The sequence below is a fragment of the Cyanistes caeruleus genome, chromosome 14 (assembly GCF_971803275.1).
Source record: "Cyanistes caeruleus chromosome 14, bCyaCae1.hap1.1, whole genome shotgun sequence".
Taxonomy (NCBI): Eukaryota; Metazoa; Chordata; class Aves; order Passeriformes; family Paridae; genus Cyanistes; species Cyanistes caeruleus.
The window spans coordinates 13757166-13781045 of record NC_141714.1 but is presented as its reverse complement, the minus strand read 5'-3'; the positions used below and the strand labels follow the sequence as shown (position 1 = coordinate 13781045).

General features: G+C 42.0%; 1 protein-coding gene across 8 annotated transcripts; it reads left to right on the top strand.

Moving 5' to 3' along the window:
* The first annotated feature begins 3839 nt into the window (after positions 1-3839).
* MOSPD1 (motile sperm domain containing 1) lies at positions 3840-17980 on the top strand. Of its 8 annotated transcripts, none has more exons than XM_086849982.1 (8): positions 3883-3958; positions 4836-4996; positions 8981-9237; positions 9421-9496; positions 12185-12411; positions 14372-14533; positions 15115-15218; positions 16921-17980. In XM_086849982.1, the coding sequence occupies exons 3-7, from the start codon at positions 9084-9086 to the stop codon at positions 15192-15194; spliced, it is 699 nt and encodes a 232-aa protein (XP_086706108.1). In that variant the 5' UTR covers positions 3883-3958; positions 4836-4996; positions 8981-9083; the 3' UTR covers positions 15195-15218; positions 16921-17980. The 8 variants fall into 8 exon arrangements, with proteins under 8 accessions (XP_086706111.1, XP_086706107.1, XP_086706109.1 ...); XM_086849980.1 differs by having other exon boundaries at positions 12185-12414; XM_086849981.1 differs by lacking the exon at positions 4836-4996 and having other exon boundaries at positions 3852-3958.
* The last annotated feature ends 5900 nt before the right edge of the window (positions 17981-23880 follow it).

Below are 23880 nucleotides of genomic sequence, written 5' to 3'. Positions count from 1 at the left end.
TACGAGACCTGAAAGGGATTTGATCCCTTAGATCTTATACTTAGCTTTATTCAATGAGCATACATGAAACCTGCCCTTGTTTACATTTAGTATTTTAAAGGCAGCGACACTTTAGAATGTATTTTCCTTGAATAATTTTATCTGTTCTGCAGCAAATGTGACTCTCTGGCATGCTGTGCTCACCATGTCCATAGGCACATCTCAGGGACCCAGCAACACAGGCAGAGAGCTGAGCTAAAAGATTCCTAAGATGGAACTGGCTTGGCTCCAGGCAGTGGAGAGCATGGGCAGAGAGAGCTTCGAGCTGTCTTTAACTCTCCTGTATAGGCATGCCCTGAAAGGGATTACACTTTAACAGAAGTCTAGATATTTCCTCAACGGTGCTGAGATATGTGGCTCCCAAGGTCCACATCATTAGGCATAAAAACAAACAGTCTAACCTCTGACACAAAAAATACACACGAGTTCGTCTGAGTCCCCAGTGACAGGGAACAGGAATACAGCTCGCTGCCACTGAAGGGGGGAAATCTGAAAACCTGCCACATAAGCAAGTCAAAAAAATCCAAAACACTTTAGCTGGTGAATTAAAGTTACAAGAACAGTTTGGACAATTAAGGTTAAACAATTCTTGCTTCTATTGTAAGTCAGAACATGTATGCTGCTTTAAGGTGGTAGTTTAAATGCACTATTGTTTCTTCTGCTAATCTTTAAAAGTGAAAAAAAAAAGATTTGTTTGGAGACTTTTTAATAAATTGGTATTAACTAGAAAGAAAACTCCAATCATTTTCTACAGAAGAAAACATGAGTGCAAATGGAAAGGCAGATATGTCACTCCCTTTCCTGAGTTACTTCAAAGCCAAATAGGATCTGCCACATTGTGCCATGGAGAAGGGAACTGTCAAGAAAAACAAAACATCACATTAAGAATATTGGTTAGTAGGAATTAAATGTATTATGAGCTATAGGTAAGATTCAGCTATATAAAGTGCTTAGCTCTCACCTATCTGCTCGCTTGTTTTCAAATCAACTTTTGTAAACATACTGTTAATCTGTGTGACTTCTTCAATCTTGGGATCCATTAAAGGAGGCCCCTCATGAAGTGTGTGCAGTCAGCCCCTGCACCTGCACTGGCCAGCACACACGTGCCAATGTTGCAGCTCCACGGGGCATGTGGTGAACACAGAACCCAGGTGTGTACCACCACCTCTGTTATAAATGCTACATCATGTCCTTATGTCATGACAGATAAAGCGCAATATTTTGCTAATCAAGTGTGCAAAATTACAGGAATCAGGCATAATGCTGTGTTTCTCACAACTTAAGAAAATCCTTTCTGTGATAAATGTGTTGTGAATCTCCCATATGAAGTATTTAAACGGATGGATAATCACCACAGCAACCAAAACCACCACGGAGTCATTCAAGAGCATTTCGTCTCTGCACACTCCACTGTCAGGTTTCATGCTATAAGGAGGCAGTATTTTATGTAACAGAAGACCAGCCAATGCTTTTAGGTAACTCAGAGCAGTTTCCAAGATAGGTAAAAAGTCAGAGGAACAATTATAAGCTGCAGGAACAGCATTTTTTTACATGGTTCACACTTAAGGTGACCTGACAAACTTGTTGCAGATTCTTTGCTGCATCTTACATCTCTGCTCCTCTGCATTTATATTTCTGTTGTCTTCTTCATCCACATTTTCTCCTCTCATCTTTTCCCTGCTCTACCAGCATCATAACAAGGAATGTAACCTCAGCTTCCCTCTAATCGCAGAAATAATTAATTATTCGGGCAGAATAAAGCGGACCAAAAAGCAAAAGAAACAATGACCTAACGATAAAGGAGAGAACTTCCCACAGATTTGAGATACTCCCAGTTCCTGCCACACAAGGCAGCAGGAACATCTGAGCAGCTTTCCTGGAGTACCAGACACTGAGCACCCCACACTCACCTTCTCCATCCATCTGCATCCCTGGAGGCTGCGAGGCAAGGCAAGAGCAGCGGGAAGGAGCCAAAGCAGGCTCGGTGCGTGCCCCAAACCAAACAGCTCTGGGCTGTTTCCGTGCTGCTTCAACAGCCGTGGCACACACACAGACCTTTGGGAATGCCTGGCACTGCCAGTCTCTCCCAAGGGCACAATCAGCAGGGATTTGTGCTCTCCAAGGCATCAGCACCAGCAGCGAGGACAGAACACCAGCCAGTCCTGCTCGCGGTTTTCACATTTAACTGGAGTTAACACAGGGCTTTTAAAAATCACCAACAGCATGGACACCAGCTGTAGTGATCGATGGGTGGGAGAGGAAGGAGACCGGCTCGATTCCTGGTTTTCAACAGGTGGATGCAAACCTTATCAAAAGTATGACAGAAAAAAAGCTGGATCCTGGGAAATTTACAGAGGCAGACAACACCTGCTTTTAGAGAGCCTGAACTTTCTTTGTAAATGAACTGGATGAACTGGAAAATACAAATTTGTCTAATTAATGTGCTTTTAAAGCTAGCCATTTGAGATTATGTTTTTATTTGATCATTCTGTTTGTTATTAATTTGAATATCTCTGAAGCGTGTTTATGTATGCTGCTTCTTCTGAGACAGGTTTCCAAAATGAGGAACACCCTCCATTGGATTAATACACAGAAAAATCGTAATAATTTTTTGAATGTATTCTGAAAGGCTGAAGTCTGATAATCTTTTTAAAAACAAGAATTCCAGTTTATTTTCAAACATGTTAAAATCTGAGCTGATTTACATCCATTAAGAAACAAAGTATTTTGCCAATTTTCACTGCATAGATTTTTCAGAAATTCTGACAAAATTATAATTTCTCTATATAATAATTTACCCATATTATGTAATGTGTGGCTGCAAGACTGAACTTCTTAATGGACCATTAGATCTGCAGAAAAATGATGAGTGCTAATACACACACCTTGCCAAAGTTGGATAATATACTTTTTTTGAATTTATTTAATGTCTTCCATGATTTTAAATATGTTACTTCCTGTTCTGGATTGTTTCATGTTATTGTGAAACACACGTGGCTGCTGTGTTTATTTCACCACGGATGTGTCTTCATTTCACTGAGGGGTAAAGCTTGGTAATGGGTAAAAGATGTTGCAATCCTGTACTGGGTGGCTCAATATAAACCTTAATTATCCACCTGACTTGCAACAAAAATATTTTGCTGTATTAAAGATCTTGAAGTTTGGGATGATACTGGGTGGTGATTACACATGGATTTGTTTATATTACACGGAGGGGAAGTTGGGAAAAAAAAAAAAAAAAACAAGGGAAGATGATTTGGTCGATAATCCACAGTACGAGCTGAAGTCCGCAGTCTAATTGAATGAAAACACATTAAGTAAATAAGAGGAATAAAGAACAAAGGTAACAGCATGGAAGTGTTTACAGAGACAGTGTGTCCCGTTTAAGCCGTGCTGCTGGATGAGCAGACGGTCAAGCCTGGATGTTCGGCTAACACTTCTATTCTGGTTCAGCCCGGGGTGACACTCGCCGACCCTTGCAGCGGGGCAGCAGCGATGGGCGGCACGGAGGCGAGCCCGAGCTGCTCCGGGCCCCGCAGGGCAGAGCAGCCGGCGGCCCCGAGCGCTGCGGGAGCCGGGAGAGGGGCAGGAACCCCTCCGGGACGGGCTCAGGCCTCGGGAACCGTGAGATGAGGTGAAGTATTATTAAAAAACACCTCCCCGCAGGTGAGAGGCGCCGGGCCGGCCGCACAAGCCCCGCTGTCCCGGCGGGGCTGCCGGCCGGGACAAGCGGCGCCGGTAGCGCGGCCGCCGGGGCTCGGCGCGCGGGCAGCCCCGACATGGCGGCGGGGGCGGGCGGCGGGCGGGGCGGTGACGCGGCGGCGGCGGCGGCCGGTCGGTCCCAGCAGCCCCAGCGCTGCCCGCAGTGACGGGCGGACAAAGGGGCGCCGCGCCAGCCCGCACCAGCGGCCCCGGGCGGGTGAGTCGGGGCGGGGGGCGACCGCGGGCACGGGGCGGGCGAGCGGAGCGACACCCGCGGCCCGGCCTGGCCCGTCCCGGGCCTCCCGCCCCTGCCCTCCTCAGGCCCTGCGGGAGCGCGGCGGGGCCGGGATGGGGAGCGGGGCGGCGGCCGCGCTCCGAGGCTCCGGCCTGGCGCCGCTTCCCCGCGGGGCCGGGGCTCGCTCCGGGCGGTGCGGGGCCAGCTGTGGGCCCGGGGGTCGCTCCGAGGGGCGGTGGTGCGGGGCCGGGGCTCGTCCGGGCGGTGCGGCGGGGCCGGGCCGGGGGCGGTGCGGAGGTGCCGGGCCGGCTGCGGGAGGCGCCGTTATCGCGCAGCTGCCTCAGCCCGTATCGCTGCTGCTCCTCGTTGGAGAACAAAGAGGATCAATTAAGAGTGTGCAATTACCGCCGTGCCCTGCCGGCAGTAGGCACGGCTCCGAACGCCTTTCCTCCGTCTCTCCCCCAGGGAAGAGTGCTCCCCTCTGTTAATGTGAGGCGGTTTGGGGCCACGCAGTGCTAATGAGCACAACACACGTTTAAAAATCAGCCAGTGTAGTGCATTAAACGTAAACTTGAAGTGGGGAAATGGATACTAAAGCACATGTGCCCTTGAATGTCTTCTCTAGGATCCTTGCGAGCCTGTAGCAGAATAGATCAGAAGCAATCCACAGCTGTTACTTAATTTTTCACTGCTTTTCATACCTCTTAGTTGCATTTGAATATTTCATTTTGTTAGTCACTTTTTCAGCATTTAAAAAAATAATGTGGTCCTAATAAGTTTTGCTGTCAGTGTCAGTATGATTTATGCGTGTGGTCATCCATGCTAATAGTTAATGTTGTGAGACTATTTCATTTTACAGCATCCCGGAGACAGTTACTGATGACATTTTTCATCATCCTGTGAAGGGGTAAACAGTAGCAGTTTTGCAAAGTATCAGAGCAATTCTGCCAGTTCAAAGGGGACCATCCACCTACTGAAATACTTTGCAGAATGTGTGCCTTCATAGATCAGCAAATTGAGGTGAGGTTAACCAACTTGCTCAAGGTCATGGAGTGCCAGTGACAGAGTTAGCAATAATGGAATCCAGCCATCCTGGCTGCTGGCTCTGCGCTCTCATTGTTAGGGTGACGCTCCCAAATAATTGCAGGTAGTTTAAACATTGGTTTACGTAAGTAAGGTCTTCAAAACATTTTGGAGAAACAAAATGTTTATGGAGTGCTTCAAATCCCATGCTGCATTTGCATGTAGCTTTAAGTAATTGCTCAGCTTAGCATAGGAGGGAATTTTGAAGACTTTGTGGTTTGTTTTGTAAATATGCACTCAAAAAGCATCAGTTTTACTAAGTATGTAGTGTAGAAAGACTTGTATAGATTTAGGGGGTAGATCATGAGATATAACAAAAGTAGATTACACTGTAATTAGGAAAGTTTTAAAACAGCAGTGTGGAGACATAACTGTAAAGAGGTTTTCTTTTCAATGAGGTGTTTACCAAATGACATTCTGTAGAGTTATTTGCAGTTGTTATGAAGAAAAACAACCAACAAATGCACTGGGAAGCCATGGTGATGAGGCTGTTGGAAGTTAAAATGGGAACAAAAAAGTTCCTCAGTTGATTTATTTATTCAGCAGATACTTGTTAAGTAAAAACAAATCACAATGCATGTTATTTCTGACCCTGGAGAGAAGTTACATTTCACTTAGTGTTTTTTTCTGTCAAGTTAAATTTATGAAGAAAGGGATTTCAAAGGAAGCACTGGCAGATTTGTGCTATTGTGACACCAGCAGTATTATATTTAGTAACTTCACGGAGGAAAGATCCCTATTGTGCTGAAAAAATACCAGTGACAATTGTTTGTCAGGACTTCAAAGGGCGCTGGGAAGTGAGCTGGCACTGTTCAGGTGTTGCACGCTGGCCCTGGCGAATGTTACCTCTGACAGATCCCTGCTCCTGCGGGAATTTCATCGGTGCTGCTGAGAGAAGCCCATCTGTGCAGTGCAAATCACAGGCCTGAGACCACAGTTCATGGCTTGGGACAGATTTGCTCGTGCTTACCTTTATGTGCTGCCAGTAATTGTGGTGACTTTTGGTAACAAAATTTAGTGGTTGTGGTGCAGTGGAGGTGCAGAAGAGTGGCAGCTGAGTTTCTGTTCATGAACTCTCTGGAGTACATGACCTTATTCTCACCCTTAGAGCTGCTGTGGGGTTAATCTGGGCAGAGAAGTTGTGGTGATACAAACTTTCTCTGTAAAATGTTGGCAGTTTCTGACTGATGGGAAAGGTGTGCTGTTACCAAGATTATCGATACTAAACTATCACATCTCTCTAGTTTATGTGTGGTTTATCATATCAGTCAGTCTTTGGGAAAAGTGCTTTTACTGCTGTCACTTGGTGAGATGCACCTGATGCAAGGTGACTTCTAAGCTAAAACTGTTACCTCCAAAAGGATGCTGGTTGCTTTCTTAGGAATCCAGAAATTTATACCCTGAATGACACTGCTGTGTCAGCAAATGTGTCTACTATAGGCCTGCCAGACGTTACTTTTGCAAGTTTGGGCGGTAGCTCCTCATCCAGCCAAGTTAAATAGGAAAAGGAAGCAATAATAGGATACACTTTTTTAAGGTTAGTGGCAGGTTGTGGAATCCTGGGAAGTTTGCACACTGTTTTCTACTGATGTGTAACAAAAAGGAGCCTGTTGATAGGTATAGTGATCTATACTTCCACTGGTACTGAACCGTGGGGTTTTGGACACTGAACACTTGCCATGGACTGAGCTGAAGAAACTGGAGATGCAGGTTGAAGCCAGGAATTGGAATGAAACATGTGCAGTGTTTAAATAAAAAATGAAAGCATCAAAATAATATTGTTTATTATAAATTATACTTGCAAATTTTATTAAACATAGTCAATTAAGTTGTGTAGCAGTAGCTTGCTGTTGGTTTTATGGTAGCTTAAAACATTTATTTGAAAGAAATTACTTTTGTTAATGTCAAAATTTGCCTGTATTTCTGCACACATGCAGAATGTAGATAGATATGAGAAACAAAGATTCCAACATATTCTAGTGCATACTGCATTGAGCTAACTTTGGTAAAAGAAATTTAAGTAAGTAATTCTTAATCTTCTTCCTATGACAAGCATCAAAAGGTATTTTGTATTCTACATGCTGGCAGTTTTTCCACATTAGCTTTTCATATAGCCTTAATATGTTTGAGTGGAACAATAAAACCCACTTTGCAATAGTGCATGAAGTTGTTCAAGAAACAATACTTACACTTGCTGTACGAAGTCATTCCAGAGTTTGCTGATTCTTCTGAAACAAAAGGGATTTGCTGTAATTCCAAGAAGCACTCAGAACCAAATTGCCACTTAGAGAGCCATTTCTTTTTCTAGACTCTTCTTAATAAGGTAACAGAACATCAGCTTGGAACACTATCATTGGGGATTTGTTTTCAGCATATTATTAGTAGCATTTCAGTGAAGTGGAAACAAACCTGTGCTCTGAAAAGGAACTGGATCATGGGGAAAGACATTCCAGTGGGATCCATTCTTTGGAATTATCCCTAGAATTTTAATTCCTCAGGGATAATTTGCTATTTTAATAACTAAATAAATAAAATTAAAAGCTTAGTTTGTGAATAAGAATCAGAACCTGTAAATCTGATGGTATGACAGATATACTTCAGTAAACACATGAACATGTGTCATGTTTCAAGTATGGAATACATATCTGGTGCTTGGAAATGTGATCATCATGACGTTTAGAATGCAGAAACAAGCATTTGGTTTTGATTGTTCATAATGTTTGGGCTATTTGCTGCTAGAAATTTCAGAAGCTAAATTCTTTAATCCAATGTATTGAGCTGGAGAACAGGTAAAATGTACCTTATTTTAAAAAGCTTTATAATAAGTGGAAATGTCATCTAATGAATCAGTAGGGACTTGTTTTAATATTTTTTGCGATATTAGACCTCAAAGGACACCTTCAGTTTGATAATTAAACTATAGAAGCTGCAGTAAAATATGACGTTCTGGGGGGGGAGGAGAAGACTTTGTTCTCTCTGTCATGTGTTAAGTCAGTGGTATGTGTGCTGAGGAGTCTGGCCTTAATTTTATTTTATGAATTACATTTGGGATTGTTTCTTGGTTGGGTCATGGGTTCTGGTTTTAGTTCTGGAATGTCACTCAAAATAAAATAGAACTGTGGGGAGTGGCAGAGAGAGAACTGTGATGATTGTACTTTGGTTAGAGGTAGTGGTGGTAGAAAACCTGTCATCTCTTACTTAATAAAATAGTAAATCCCAAATCTGTTTGGTGTTACTCATCCCAGTCATTTTTCCATTCATTGCCTGTAACTACACACTTGGAACAGGGAGTTTGGTTTTAACAAGACACGAAGGTGATCCCCATTCCTTTGTTCTGAATCCCTGGGATTGACATACCTGGGTGCCTAGGTGAGGAGATTCCTAACTTGTTATACCTCATCCGGGGAGGTCATCCCCATGAAAAGGTTCCTGCCTAAACAGTGACTCCTGCTGCCTCAGTGTCCTTGTGTTTCCTCATTTCTGCCCTCGTGTTTCTGAGGTGTTGCTGTCCTGAGGCAAGGATGGGATTTCTTTTTGCTGCTGTTGTTTGGTTTGTGTTGTGAAGACCTAGCATTAGCAGCCCTAGTCATGGACTGGGTCCCAACATGCTGCCATGGTACACTGGAGAGATGCTTATCTCTCAATTATATTATTATTATTATTATTATTATTATTATTATTATTATTATTATTATTATTATTATATCAATTTATTTTGTAGCAGTTTGTTAAATAGATGGAAACCCAGTGCAAATATTTTTTTCTATTTCAGTATTTTTGAAGGAACATAAGTAGTGGTAGATTCATAATCAAGCATCACATCTTATATTTTTGCACCTTTGTTAACTGCCGCAGTTTAGTATAGACTTATGGAAATAATCTTCTTGCCTTTTCTCTTTTTTTTCCCGTTTTTTCCTTTAGAATTGCCAAAATGCTTTGGAATTCTTAAGCGATTCAAAAACTGAAGTCTCTGAGGATACAAAATCATAAGAACACAAGAAGCAGCAAGGAGGATTCAGTGCCAATGCAGCAACAAAAAAGACAGCCAGAGTTAGTGGAAGGAAATCTTCCTGTTTTTGTTTTTCCTACAGAACTTATATTTTATGCAGATGACCAGTCAACACACAAGCAGGTGTTGACTCTATATAACCCCTATGAGTTTGCCTTAAAATTCAAAGGTGGGTTTCCTAGGTTAAGTTCTATTTAAGGGTTAGTTGATGATCTTGAACAGTCCAATTATAATTCATGTAACAAATCGTATCTGTGACAAAACCAAACTCGTGTCTCTACATGTATCTGTTGATGAAGCTGGTGATGTATTAGTCCATGATTTGTTACCACTCCTGTCCTTTTCCTTGCAGTTCTTTGTACAACTCCAAATAAATATGCGGTGGTGGATGCTACTGGTGCAGTGAAGCCTCAGTGCTGTGTTGATATGTAAGTAGAAGTTGGTTGGGTTTTATTTTTCCTAATTTATTTTTCCTAATATATAACATTTTATTTGCTTAATTTCTTTCATTATTTAAGAGGTTGTAAATGACAGCATGCATGTTATAATATATAAGTTGGATAAAGATATGTTTTCCTAGTCTTCTGTATACATGTGACTGATTTTTGCTGTTCTTTCCCTCTAGAGCAGAGGTATTACAATATTGGAGATATGTCCTTCTTTAATTTTGCCTTTGGGTATAAATAAAATGCCAGTAAATGCTTCTTGTAATGTCATTTATAAACCAGTAACAAGAGTAATATGAGTGTCTTCTGAGCACCTTTTTGTTAGAAATAACAAGAAAAGCAAAACCCCCAGGGCTGAGATTTACACTTCCATAAAAAATGGAAATGTATGCAGTTCTACTGAGCACAGTTTCTTGAGCCATTTTAAAAGAGGTAGTTTTGTCTGCCTTTCACCCTGACCATTCTCAGATCTCCTTTGTGTCAACTCAGTAAATCAGGTGTCAACCCAGTAACTCAGAACAGGAGGAGGCTGCTTAAGTGACCACAGTAATGTACAGGGTCTGTAGGCTGCTGAAGGCTGAAGCAGAGTAGGTGTATAAGCTAAAATAGACCAACTCTTTTTATCTTCTATTTGCCACATTATTTCTGTGCTGATGTACAGATACAACTGAAGAAAATCTGAAGTATCTGAAAGAGCAGTCTGAACTTTTTGAATAGACATTTTCCAAACTCTAAAACACCACCTGGAATCTCTGGCTGACAAATGGACCTTTTGTCAGATAAATAATAAGTGTTCTTGGGAAATGGGTCTTTATTCCTATAGACTGTTTTCCTTAGGTGCAATTTGAAAAATTTCAAGGACTCACCAAATAGAAAGGACGCTTAGAACATGGAACTAGAAGGTTTCAGTAAGCAGGGGCAACAACGCTAAAAGTGGAACTAAACTGGTCAGAATATAGCAGTGTACCAGTGAGATATTCCATTCTTTAGCAGACATTTACACAAGTTTGATTACATTTGGTTAAAGAAATGGGTTTTATTAAATAAAGGAAAATAAGATAAGCACATGTTCCAAGGGGATTTTTTTTTTTTTTTTGTGCAGCAAACCCCCCCATCGCATTCCAGTGGTTGCTGTCTAAGGACAGTGTTTACTGCTAGATTATGAGCAGTACTATGCAAGTGTGGCCATTTGCCAGATAAACAGATATTCTACTGAGCTTCCAATTATGCAATGATCTCTAAAAAGAAACAGGAGAATGTATCTGTTTATAAGGGTCTGCAGAAAATATCTTCTTGCTTGGCAGCAGATACATATTCTCCTAGCACAGTGTTACGTAAAGATTCTGTTTAGGTTGGTAGTTGGTACCATGGTACTAGGAGTAGGAACACCAATTTAAAAGGAAGTGTTAAAGGAAGAGATCAGAGTTGATCTGCTGTGCTGATATGCTGAGAGCTGTATGAATTAGGGTTGTGGGGGGGGAAAAGCCTTTTGTTTTAGTGAAGGCAGTTGCCCAGCCAACACTCTGCTTGCTGAAAGCCTGTCATAGGCACACTCCTTTGCCTCTGAAGTGACGTAAAACATCACTGCAGCCTCTTGCTGAGGGGATGACTTGGTCTCTGTTTCTGTGTTGAATAGTCTATTCAAACTAGAGACCAGTTGCAAGCACTGGCTACGTGCTAATGCTTGTAGATATCTTGATGTGATACAGTTCCTTTAAATGAAGACTGAAAAACAAAAATCCATTTCTTGCATATTTTAATGTATATAACTATTCTGTGTTACTAAGGGTACAGTCATTTTTTCCCCCTCATGAAATGGCAACCTTCTTATTTGTACGTATGTTCTTCAGATTAGCTGATGTTATCTTGGAAACTTAGAATAGCCTTTCACAAAAAACACCTGGAAAGATAGTTGAAATCCTTATTTACCCTAAGAGCTGATATCACTTCAAAACCTAAATGTTGTAGCTTTTCAATGCTAGATATGTATTCTCATGATGAATCACAAATGCAGAGAAGAGGCAGTTGAGCACAGCACTGCTCGAAGGTCTGTTTTGCTGTTGATCAGTGCTATTTTAAAGCTGTGCTTTTTATAGGTTCCAAACATGCTCTTAGTGGTGGGTTTCTGATTTTGAAAATCCCTAGCTGACTCTTGTCTATAGAGGGAATGAGTTTTGCTTCTGAGAAAGTAGAATTGTAAAGCTTTGAGCCTGGTTTCCTCAAGAAGCAGGACTGTCACTTGCCAAACACCTGTCCGACTCCTTTCCTTCCCTATACACTCCAGTCCCCTCAATACCTTTTAAAATTATTGGCCAGCATCAAACAACCTTGATACATGAGGAGGAGGCATCTTTAAGGCAATTGATGTTTCATCAGTTGGCAGCTGGGCCTCAGACTGAGGCAAAGATGGGCTTGAGATAAAGACAACTGTCCTGTTTGGCCAGGAGCATTTATATTTGGGAATTAAAGCATACATAAAAAAGGGAGAGAGGAGATAAGATCAAGTCTTCAAGAACATTGAGTGATGGAGGGGGTAACAGAGGTCTGGATTATTCCAGTTTATCTGGACAAGGCGGGACAGAGGGCAGGTTTTGTGATATAGGATGTGATTCCACAGCAGACGTGTTTCTTAGTAGTTCATCTGTTTGGAAATGTTGTTTTTCTCTGCAGTGTGATTCGTCACCGAGACGTTCGGGCTTCTTACTATGGTGTCATAGATAAATTCCGTCTCCAAGTGTCTGAGCAGAGCCAGAGGAAAGCATTAGGGAAAAAAGAGATTATTGCTACTCTGCTTCCATCTGCAAAGGAACAGCAACAACAAAAGGAAGAGGAGGAAAAACGAATAAAAGAACACCTGACTGAAAGTGTCTTTTTCGAGCAGACTTTGTGTCAACCAGGTAGTTGAAATCTTTTACCCCTCCTGTGTTCTGAATAACTTTTGAATTACTCAAGTAATTCAAGTAGTCTTAAAACATTTTTAAAATATAAACCGAAAAAAATTAAAATAATTCATTTTACTTACCTGTAGGACTGCTATCTTTATCACTTGAGGATGACAGTGTACAAGAGCCCAAACCGTGGCTCTTCTGTTCTTGCTGTCCTGATCAATCAAGACCCTTTGCTGCCCTATGTTGGCATGGCATACCTTGGAGAGTGCATCCACTCTTCCTCTGGAGCAGGAGCTCTCCTACAGACAATGGGAGTTTATTTATCTGTGAAAGGAGGGTAGTTATTTTTTCCCTTGGTCTCTTTCAAAGCATATGCCCCTTCTGAGTTTGTTCCAAACCCTTAATCCCCCATTTCCTGATGAGTAGGAAATATTGCCAGAATATCTTCTGAAGTGCTCCTTGTTCTGTGCCCTGTCCTTTGTCTGTCCCACAAGAACAGAAGAGCACAGTTGGTGGCTGAAAACTCTGCATGTTTCATACACACAGTGAGGAAGTGAATCAACAGTCTTGAAAACCTGGGCCAGACAGTTAAATTGAAGGGGTAGGATATAAAGTGTCAAATTGTACCTGAAATGAATCCAAACTGATTTTTCATGGTTTATGTTCTTCTTACTTTTACTGTTTTAAACTGGAATGTTCTTGTCACTATTACGTTTTTCAATGTAATCAACAAAAATCAATTCCAGAAAATGGATGTACCTCCTTGAGAGTGTTCATGTTGTTAAAATTAATCTGTTTTGCTATTTATACTGAGTTTGTTAGCTGGTGAAGCACTTTTTATTAAAAAAACCCCTCATAATAGATATTAGTAGGATACACAGTTAAAGCAAACCTACAAAGGTTTGTAGTCTCTGGGCTCACAGAACAAAATGTTCTTGTGCTAGTTGCTTTAGGACAGAGGGCCTGAACCACCTTGAACAATCTGATACTGGTCTTACTCCAAATGCTGTTTCTCTCTTCAAAAGCCTTGTTGACTACATTATATTGCTTACTTACAGAAAAGCAGTAAACAAAGAAACTGCAGTTTTGCATGTCACCTGAAACCTGGAAATAAGAGATTTATGGAATTAAAATAGAGCACATATTGCTAGTCACTGAGGGTAGGAGAAGTTGATAAAAACATTGGCTATTTTCCAGTGGATCTTAAGGATTTGGTTAGAGGTATTCAGCTAACATGTTAACAGCTCTTTTCAAAGATGACACAGTGGGCCTTTGAGTAGGTTCCAGCTGTTAAAGTGCAGGGCAGTAAAGACTATGAAGGACTCTTTATTGTCTGTGGTTTGCATTTCCTTATTCTGGTAATACTGGGCTGTCAGAATGGTTCACTCTCACAGTTCTTAAAGTAAGATTAAAATTTTACTAATTTTCAGCATCTAAACTGACTCTGGCTCAGGTGAAGCCCTTGAATTCAGTAAAGAATGAAGGGGAGCTCATCTGGCCCAAGAACCTGTGCTCCTGCTGCAGTCAGGTTTTGTTAGGAAGTGTGACCTGTGCAGGTCTTTTGGGGTGCTCTTAACTGATTGATTACTGATCACTGAAGGAACATATCAAGGAATGGAGTCAGAATGCACAGGGAAGTCTCAAGCATTGCTGAGACATCCAGCTGTCCTGAGTGTGTATATATAGCAACTGGGCCTGGCAGGCTCTGTTCCTCCAGAAGGGAGGGGTTTGGGAAGTCATGTGAAAACAAGTTCCAGCTTCAGAGCAGGGAGCAGCCTCCTCCACTGCAGAATGCAGAAGGTTTAGAAGGGTGAGTTTATGAGTTGTCTTCCACCCCCTGCAAACTCCTGTGCAAAGAGAAAAATCTGAGGGTATTTCAGCTCCCACATATTGCAGACATTTTTGCAGAATATTTAATGTTTATATTATTTAGATCTTCCTCACAATTGGTGCTGTCTTGCTTTTCCAGAAAACAGAACTGCCTCGTCGGGACCTAGTTTACTCACAGTCTTCCTTGGAGTGGTGTGTGTCGCAGCACTAATGCTACCTACATTGGGGGAAATGGAATCCCTGGTGCCTCTCTACCTCCACTTAAGTGTGAATCAAAAGTTAGTAGCTGCTTACGTTTTAGGTAAGTACTTTAGATTTTATAAACATTTTCCTGCAGCATTTATGAGTTTGGAAAACTTCACCAAGTGGTGAAGCGGCCAGCAGCCTCAGGAAACTGGATGGAGACAAAGCACCACATTACTTGTTTTGCATCTTGGCTTAGATCTTAATTTATAGCCATGGTGATGGCAGTGTAAATTAGTTATTGTTAGTGTTTTAGACCAGATTTGAGTTGATACCTATTGCACACAGGCCCCTACATGCTAATTTCAGCTTTATTTGATGGTGGGCCAACAGCAGTCATCTGCCAACACACCTGAACGGAATGTGCTGTTTCTTACTCTTGCATTGCAATAGTTACTCTATTTCAGAATGTAGAATGTGTTACTGTATTTCTCCTCCAGCTCCCTTGAGCTGTTTTTTAACACTGCATTCTCAGTACCTGTTTAATAAGCAGTTGCTATGTGTTGCAGTAAGTTGTTGTAGACCTTGTCTGAGACCACTATCATTCACAGTTTTTCCTGATTTGTAACTTGCTCCTGCATTAGCATAGATGAGCTGCACATTTCATTTGTTATGACTATTTCTCTATAACTATTTCAGATTTGAAGAACAGTCACACTAAACTCAATTCTCCTGTCCCACTACCTGGCAGAAATGAGGATTTAAAGGAAAAGAGCTAGGCAGCTCCAAACTGATAGCTAGAGGTGAGGTAGTGATGGGGAAAGGTCCAAGTTCTTAATGGTTCGTGCACATTCTGCTGACTCACAAAGGTCCATCTGCTGAAGTGGTTTGAAACCTCACTTGTGGCTCTTTGCTCAAGCTGATGCTGATGGATTCTCAGATCAGGACCTTGCAGTAATCCTCACTTTGTTTTTATCGCTGCTTTTGAAAATTACTCCAGGTTCTCCTGGTGCCAGCTACAGTTTGAAGTCATTTGACTTTATACATTTGCAACAACTGAACCTGTTTCTAGATTCCCTATGAAGTTTTGACAGGTTTTGACTTCTTTGCTGGCAGCGTTTTTAGTGTTCATGGACAGGTTCTTTTGTGTGCAACTCTTGCTCATGTAGAAAGTCAATTGCTCTTGAGAAGTTGAAACCACTTTGTTCCACAAGAAGTACAACTGGATTGTGGAGCATTTAATGGAAAGGGTTGTTACACCACACCAGCAGGACTATATGATATTTGAGAAGTATTTGATTTACAGAAATGAGTTAAACCCTTTATAATCTGCAAGTCCCTGTACAAGTGGTGCAGGCTGCTCTCCAGAAGCCTCTGCTGTTCCTCTGTGATGATGGAATTGATCCAAGCTAAGGATCCAGCAGCTGTGGGAGCACTGATTATCTGAACCAATACAGACCTTAATAAATAGCTGAGCTGTGGTTCCTCTTGAAGGGATAAATTGCTGGTCTAATGGAAGGCAGTGTTGCAGCTTGGTTCTGTCGTGCTTCTGCCTTCACCATCTTCACAAAGTAGCCAAGTTCCATCAGTATGGAGTGGCAGGAGATAAAATAGTCTCAGAAATGTCTTTATCCATGGTGAGATCTGTAGGCTTTAGCTGAGCTTTCTGCAGTGAAAGGCTGTTACAGTGACATCATCTGAGCCTGCAAGAAAGTGAGATTGCCCAAGGACTGATAAATTATTATTTTGATGTTACCTAAGGCTGGAATTCAGGGAGCCCCTATGTTCTTCCATTTACCTCCCTTACCTTGTGCAATATAACCCATGGCTAAGAACTACAGATTTGTACCTTTCCCTGTATCAGCACATAATTATAAATGAACTTTTCAGTGTCTCATGAGTAGGTTTATTAGCCCCTGTTTCCTGTTTTCATCTGGTTTTAATTGTTTTTAACCTCTATCAGAGCACTCCTTTTTTTCCTCCCTCTTTAAAGGTCACAACCAAGAGTCTGTTGAAAGCTCCCTCTGCAGACTGACAAGAAAGCTTAATATCTTTGTCTAAAACTGGTCTTTGATCAGTAGTTATTCACAGAACAGAAAAAAAGCCTTGGAGCCTTCAACTGATCTGCCTTACTGATGATTGAGGATTCGAATGACACTGCCCATAACTGTCCCCCATGAGAAATGGGGTTTGGGTGCTAGTGCTAACACTTACCCAAGTCAAAAGTTCAATGTTAAGATTTTCCAGTAGAGAGATCAGTAATTGTTTGGAGTATTTCTGTCTTCTCTGACATTCAGTTATTACATGCACCACACATCGGTGTTGATTTTTGACTATATCAAAAATTGGAGTGATACTTCTAATATTTAAGTGTGTATATAAATGCATTCTGCATGTATTTATGTACTTTTACCATATTTTTCTGGCCTGTGTCAGGGTAAACTATTTTACATGTTTTATTTTGAGTGAAACAGAAGTGTTTAGTTCTTAATTCTTGTCTTTCAGGTCTCATCACCATGGTTATTTTGAGAACATGAGCAATGAGTTCATAGGATGTCAAACACCTTACTGTATATTCACATCATGAATGTGGACTGCCTTTTGCTCCCATTTGGCTCATTAAGATGCTAGCAAAACTGTTCAGTGATTTAAGATACCTTCAGAAGTGTAATATATTTTAACTGTGTATAATAAATGAAAGACTCAAAGCACTTTGCGGTGCTTCTGTAACAGACAGCTATGAAATGTTCAGTGATACCTGTGAAAATAATTTGAAAAAACTTTTATATCTATGCCTACTGTAAAAAATCCTTATTAAAACAACATTTGTTATTTTTAGTCTATGTTCACATCAGTGCGTGATCACTATAAAAGCAAACTGTCTTCTGTAAAAACGCTCATTTGGTTTGTGGTTGTACCTGCTGAGGCTGGCACATAACACTTCTGTATATACATACCAGAGGGGTGAGAGTCGTGACTGATCATTGAAGAAAATGAAAAATTCCATCAGTGGAACTATGAAATAAACCATGAATTTTAGGTGAAGAAGTAATTCTCAAATGTCTTACTTCATCATTACCAATATATCGTTGAGTACTCATTTTCTTACCTGGGGAAATAATTTCTTTCAACAGCCATTTTGTACCACAATTATTAGACGATAAAATCAAGTTGTGTAATCAGATCCCTTAATTTCTTAGGGATGCATGGAAGTGGCATTAATGGTAGCTGAACTCATACTAATACAACATTAATATTTTTTTTCTATTTTAGAGACCAAACTAAGTGAAATAGCAAAGGCATTTCTCTGCATCCCTCCCCCACCCCCAGCTACCACAGAGACTTTTCTATCAGAAACTCCTGCTTAAATGCCAGTTTCATATTTGAGGTGAACATTAATCTTGTTTCATACAACAAGTATTTCCCTTCATTTGACATTTCATTGTCGAGATGTTAATTCTAAAAGGGCAGCTATTACTGAATTGGATTCATACAGACAAATCTTTGTTTGTAAGAAGTCTATAGAATATGCTCTGATATGAATAATAAAGTTTGGAAATCAAAACTTCTTTCCCCCTGCATGTTACGGGTCACTTTTCTGCTTGTGCATGGAAATACAAAGGAACCGTGCAAAAGAAGTGTTTCTGGAGGAAAAAAAAAAGGAAAAAGAGAAGTTGAAAAAAGTTGTTAACCACTACATTTTTTCTTATATAATGCTACTTCAGTTTGATTCTCGGAAGAACTGGGATTGTGTCATCCATCGATCAGCATCAAGTGATAAAGTCAAACATTAACATTCACTAAGGAAAAAAAAAAACCCAAAGAAGGTTCCCAGCTGGTTTAGAAGGCTGTGTGCCAGAGCCTGCTGCAGGCACAGCACCTCCCTCCAACGCTGAGCTCGTGGCTGGGTCAGTGTTTTCCTGCAATGCAGGGCTCTGTTCTTGCAGCTTCACTGTTCTCAGTACACTGTGAACGCGGATTTTCACCAGGTGCTTTAACCTGCGGCTCCCTGGGGAAAGGTGAGGGAATGGAGCAGAAGTTGGGGAGATAAAAGTGCCATGTGGTACTTGATCTTAGCTTCCAACAGCCAGGATAAACATTTTGTTGCACCCAAGCTGATTAAAAAAGCCCAACACAACCCTTTTTCCCCCTATATCCTGGTGTTCTGGTCGTGGACTGGGATCATGTTTTGCCAGGCAGTTGCAGAAGTGCAGAAGTGCCAATCTCACCTGTAGGAACTCAAGAGTCACTGAGTGACTGTAACCAGGTCTGACACCTGCAGCTGCCTCAGTCCTGCAGCACAGCACGTGCATGGAGAAGGGAGATCATGGGACACAGATGCCAGCAGTCATTTTCAAGGAATGTGAAGAGAAATGATTGGTTTAGAAAAACACCTTGACCAAAGAAATCAGGAACAAAAAGTTATCAACCAAAAAAAATGAAAATATTGGGCTACTTCTTTGTCAAGGCAACAGAGGAGCAATACACAGGAAAAAAAAAAAAAGATTAAATGCACAGAGTAACTCAGCAGATGCAGATAAAACTGGTGCTAGGGTGAAATAAGGATGACAAGTGTGAATTCTGACTTCTTTCTCCTTCAGGGGAAACCAGGGAGGTTGCAGCACGCTGCAGAACCACAGATTTATCCCAGTTGGGAAAAAGACCTGAGGACTCTTTCAGTTCAGCACTGAGGAAGAACATACCAAATTATGTTACAGCATAGTCATAGCAGGGCACCAGTAAAATTTGACCAGGTGGATACAGAAGATTTGGAAGGCATTTCCTGATTTTAAGTATATTTATGTGCATGCACATACCTCCAGTACTTACATACTAGAATTTCAGAAAACACTGATTGCCTTTGGAAATATGAATATACTGAATATACCTCTTAGAAACACCAGGAAAAACAGTTAAGTGTTCACGTCATTTCCCATTCCTGACTCCTAACACAAACAAACAGTCATTTCCTTGCAATGGGCAAGTATTTTCAGCAGACAGTTGGGAGGGCTTTGAGATCATCCAGCAGAAACAACCCTGGTGTTTACCCAGCACTCGCTATGGCACCGATGTCTCAGACGAGCCGTGCTGGCAGCAGGAACGCTGCTGAGATGGCTTTGGGGAGCGTCACTCCCGAGCGCTTGGTGCGTGATCTTCTCGAGGTGTTTGCACTTGTCTGGATCACAAAATCCTGAGGTGATCGTGTTTCTCTAGAGGAGTGAATCACAGAGTGCTCGGAACTTCAGCAGAGCCAGTGCACTGTTGCAGAACTCCAGCGGCAGAAGGGGCTGCCAGGGAACCAGTTAATTGCAGAGATTGCTGATAAGGGAGCCCCAGGGAGCAGGGCCACCAGCTGGAAACAAATCATCCCCTGCGAAGGGAAAAACTGAGCTGCTGCTGCTGCTGCCGTGTCTCAATATGTGCCCCAGGAAGACAATGGGGCGTTGCTGTGACATGGGAACAGTCACTGCTCTTCTTGAAACCGCTCCACAGGGATGTTTGCAGCAGCTCCTAGAGGAGCCCGTGCACAGAACTGTCCCTTCAACAAAAAAAACAGAGAAAACCTGCAAACAGCTAAGAACTGTCAAAGCAAATCATATGTTATTTCATCTTATGCTCATATGTACAAGTATCTGATAACCAACAAGCCTAAACTGGAAAGAGGCTGCCAAGTAGGCTTGGCAATAAATCATTGTATTTTAGTCCTCATTTGTCAATGTACATTTAAGCCACCTCACTTTGCTTATAACAGCTTTCCTTATAAATGCCAAGTTCCGTTGTCCCTTTCCTTTGTCAGGAGTATGAATCTCACACTCAAAATTTATGCTCAGGGCAACATCAAATTTAAGGATCAGGTCTTATAGAACCTCTTGTACAAAAGGCCTCAAAAAAACCCCAAACCTTGAATCATCTTCTCTGCCAGGTGGGTCTTGAGTTGTTGGGTTGGAGCAGCTCAGGTGTTTTGCCCTCTGACCTTGCACGAGCCCCCTGGGCAGAGAAAAGAAGGGAACACACTGCCCTACAAAGCATGCAGGGCTGAGCAATCCTGGTATTGACCCTCCTGCCAGCCGTGTGCAGATAGAGGGGCCGAGTGGCCGTGGAAAACAGGTTCCCTCCTGTGTTCCTGGGGAACAAGGCACTCACCTGCTTGCTGCAGTGTAGGGAAGGCAGCATCTCTCACTAGAGCTGGAGGAGAAACAGCCAGAGTTAATAGTGCTAGAGTCTCTTTGCTGCAGGCATAATGTGCTGCCTGAGGAAATTAAATTAAGACTGAAACCGCTGAAGGAGAGTGAAGTTCACTGCTGCCAGCAGCCCATCACTCACTTGTTACAGCCCCACAGGAGCGGGTGAGGATCGGGAAACCATCGCCGTGCAGTCAGCAAGAGCCATTTACAGGTAATGACCTCTGTGAAGAGAGTCTGGAGAGCAAGTGCATCCTCCCAGAAGGAGAGCTGGAGGAATGAACAGGCAGGCGACACTCGCAGCATCACAGCTAAAGCCGAGTAAGGGGATACACTCAGCCACTTTTGGGTGTATTTTTGTCTTCTTTAGAAGCTCTCCACTGAACGCTAACGAGCTGTTTACTTTGGATAATGAGCTGTAGCTAATGCACATCAGCTCTAGGAAATCTGCAAAGCTGTATGACCTCGCTGACAATATCATGTGGAATTACATACAGGCAAAGCAACCACACTGGTCTTCAAAACAGCAGAGACTGTGAAGAAGTAATTTAAGCATGAGCACAGCCACGATTACAGCTATGGGTGTCTCCCCACTGAGAGGAAAAAGGCTTGTAAGAAAATCTACCTGAGTAACAGGCACCCTGTAATGGAACTTAAATACATGTTTCCAGTTTTAAAAAAAAAAGAAAAAATTAGCCATAAAATTTTCAGTAGTAAATACGATTTACAGTAACAAAATGAGAGTGTTCTTCTCTAGAGAACTGCACACTCAGTGACTTGAGGTATGAGCATGAAGGCATTAGATGAATATTTGCTTTGACAAACAAGAAGCCACCATCAAGAGACAAAACTGCAGTAGGGCTCTGGAAACCCACATTCCATCAACCTCACCAAACCCATTAGCGCCTTTCCCTCAGGAATCTGCCAGGAATCTCCACAATCCAAACCGACTGCTGAAGTGAATGCACTTAAAATGAAAGGATGTTGATGTATTTTTAGCAGGAAGCTTCTTGCAGTGACTTCAGGGCCAGCTGTATTTAAACTGGCTTACAAGACAACACAGTACCCGATTTCTGTGCCACAAACCCTGACGTGTGCTATGCACATCATGGGTTTGATTTCCCTCCACACAAGAACAAAAATTAACCAGAAAATACACATTTCTAAAGATTAGTCCCTGCAGCAAAACTGGCATCCTCTTGAGCAGCTCTTCCTACCTGGGTCAACATCCAGCAAAATTCTAAACATTTACATACAATTATTTGCCATGGAAGGAAGTCTTAAAATAGCAAGCATTTTCTAAGGCTCTTACAAAGCAAATAAAAGAATAAGAAACCAAACTAACAGAAGAAGTTTAGATTTGATAAATGCCAGATTTGTCTGAGGAATCTTTGTGGCACTGGGGATGTCTCACCAGTTCCTTGAGAGACACAGGGGAGCCAGCACAAAAGTGTGTGGAGGCTGTTTGGTTTTGGTTTGAATGTACCCAACTCCTCCCCGCTTCTGAAATTTCTGCTCCCAAGCCAACTACTGAAAGTCAAACAAAGGTTATTCTCCTTCAGTGGCTTATTTTTTTCTCCTTCTCTCTCATGCTTCTACCACAAAGCCCCAGTGGTGGAAGCAGTCTCAGTGTGTGTGTGGGGTCTGGGTTTTTGGGAAGCAGGGTGTCTGCCTTGAGTGCTCCATGCCAGAGGAAAAGAATCTCCTGAGCAAGGCCTGAGCTGACTGGCAACTGCTCTCAGGTTTATCAAACAAGGATGCTCCCACCAGATACGCAGAAACGGGAAGGCTCCACTGGTTCAGGTAAAATTATCACCTCTAGAAAATGAACCTGAGGTGACAATTTTTACACTCAGTTATTGAAAAGGATTCTTGCTCTGTGTCAGTGAGGTTTTAATTACTGTACTGTAGCTGTAAACATTTGGTTGCATTTACAAATATTTTAACTTGTTGCTTCTAGGAGAAGAGGGATCAACTTAAACTCCATCTGCCTGTTGATGATGAGAAAGGTTGATTAAAACAGGATAGGAAGAGCTCACACAGTTTAATTATGACTCCTGAAGCTCTCTATTTTAAGTAAATGAGTTATGACTCCAGCATATGCAAGAATACAACAGCATAAAGTGAACATTTCTGAAATGATGACTGCTAAGGGAGGCACAAGCTGTTCTCAAGCTCATGGAGTGCCAGAGGTCCCTCCAGTCACTTCACCAGCAAAGCATTTCACAATAGCAGGGCTGGACTCACAGACAGCACTGATACTGGAACCACGGCACATCTATAAATGGAAATATTTCAGTCTCACCAGTCTTTGGAGACTTGTTTTGTTTCTGTGGATTGGTGATCATTAACATTCAAGATTTCTGAAAAAAGGAGAGAAGAATTTAGGATTAATTTCTTGCACTGATCTCAGGAGAACCTTGGACAGTTGCTCAGCATCCAGGTCACCTGCCTCACTGGCAACACACAGAACATCCTGCAAGTCAATCTAGCTGAGGCAGCGGCTCATTTTTCCTGGCATTTGTACCTCTCTTCCAGAGGGAAGTATCCATCCTTCTGCTAAATGCAGCAACCACTGAAGGGTTCATTCCAAAAATACAGCCCCCTGAGCACTGGCACAGTTACCGACGTTCCCTCAGCAACTGTGTCACTCTGGAGAAGGTGGAAGGAAGAAGAACACCCATCACTTGTCAAAGAAGGCACAGTGGCCCAAGATCTGATTTAACTGCCAATAAATCCTGCAGGATAATTTTCAACTAGACCAAGGAAGTGCCAAACCCAAGTGTGATTTTTTGGAAGGTGCCATTCATGGCAGAATCCCAGAGAGAAGCAGAGGCAATATTAAAAGCATGAGTTCCTAGACAAGTACAGAGAGTTGATTATATACATTGTATAACATCCTGATTCCCTACATCCAGATTCATACTCTGGAGTATAATTGGCTCCAAAATTTTTTGTTTCAGTGGGAAAAAAACCCTATATATGTCACTGGACTCCAGTGCAGCTTCTTGGTGATGTGGAGATAAAACACTGAGATGCCTTCCCAGAATTTCAATTTCTGTTTTGTAAAATGTAAACATTTTGTAATTTCTGTTTTGCAAAAGCAGGGAAAGGAACTGATACAGATAAATAACTATTTCACTCTCCTCCAACAGCATTAATTGACCCAGAGAGGTTGTGGACTCCTCAATGCTGGAAGTGTTCAAGGCTGGGTTGGACATAGCTTGGAGCAACTTGTTCTGGTGGAAGGTGTCCTTGCCCATGGCAGGAGGTGGAACGAGAT

Excerpts from the sequence above, each read along its gene's own strand:
- MOSPD1 (XM_086849980.1), top strand. The coding sequence starts at position 9,084 with ATGCAGCAACAAAAAAGACAGCCAGAGTTAGTGGAAGGAAATCTTCCT. Across the intron at positions 12,415-14,371 it reads GACTTTGTGTCAACCAGGTA|AAAACAGAACTGCCTCGTCG; the intron begins GTTGAAATCTTT and ends TTGCTTTTCCAG. Across the intron at positions 14,534-15,114 it reads AGTAGCTGCTTACGTTTTAG|ATTTGAAGAACAGTCACACT; the intron begins GTAAGTACTTTA and ends TAACTATTTCAG.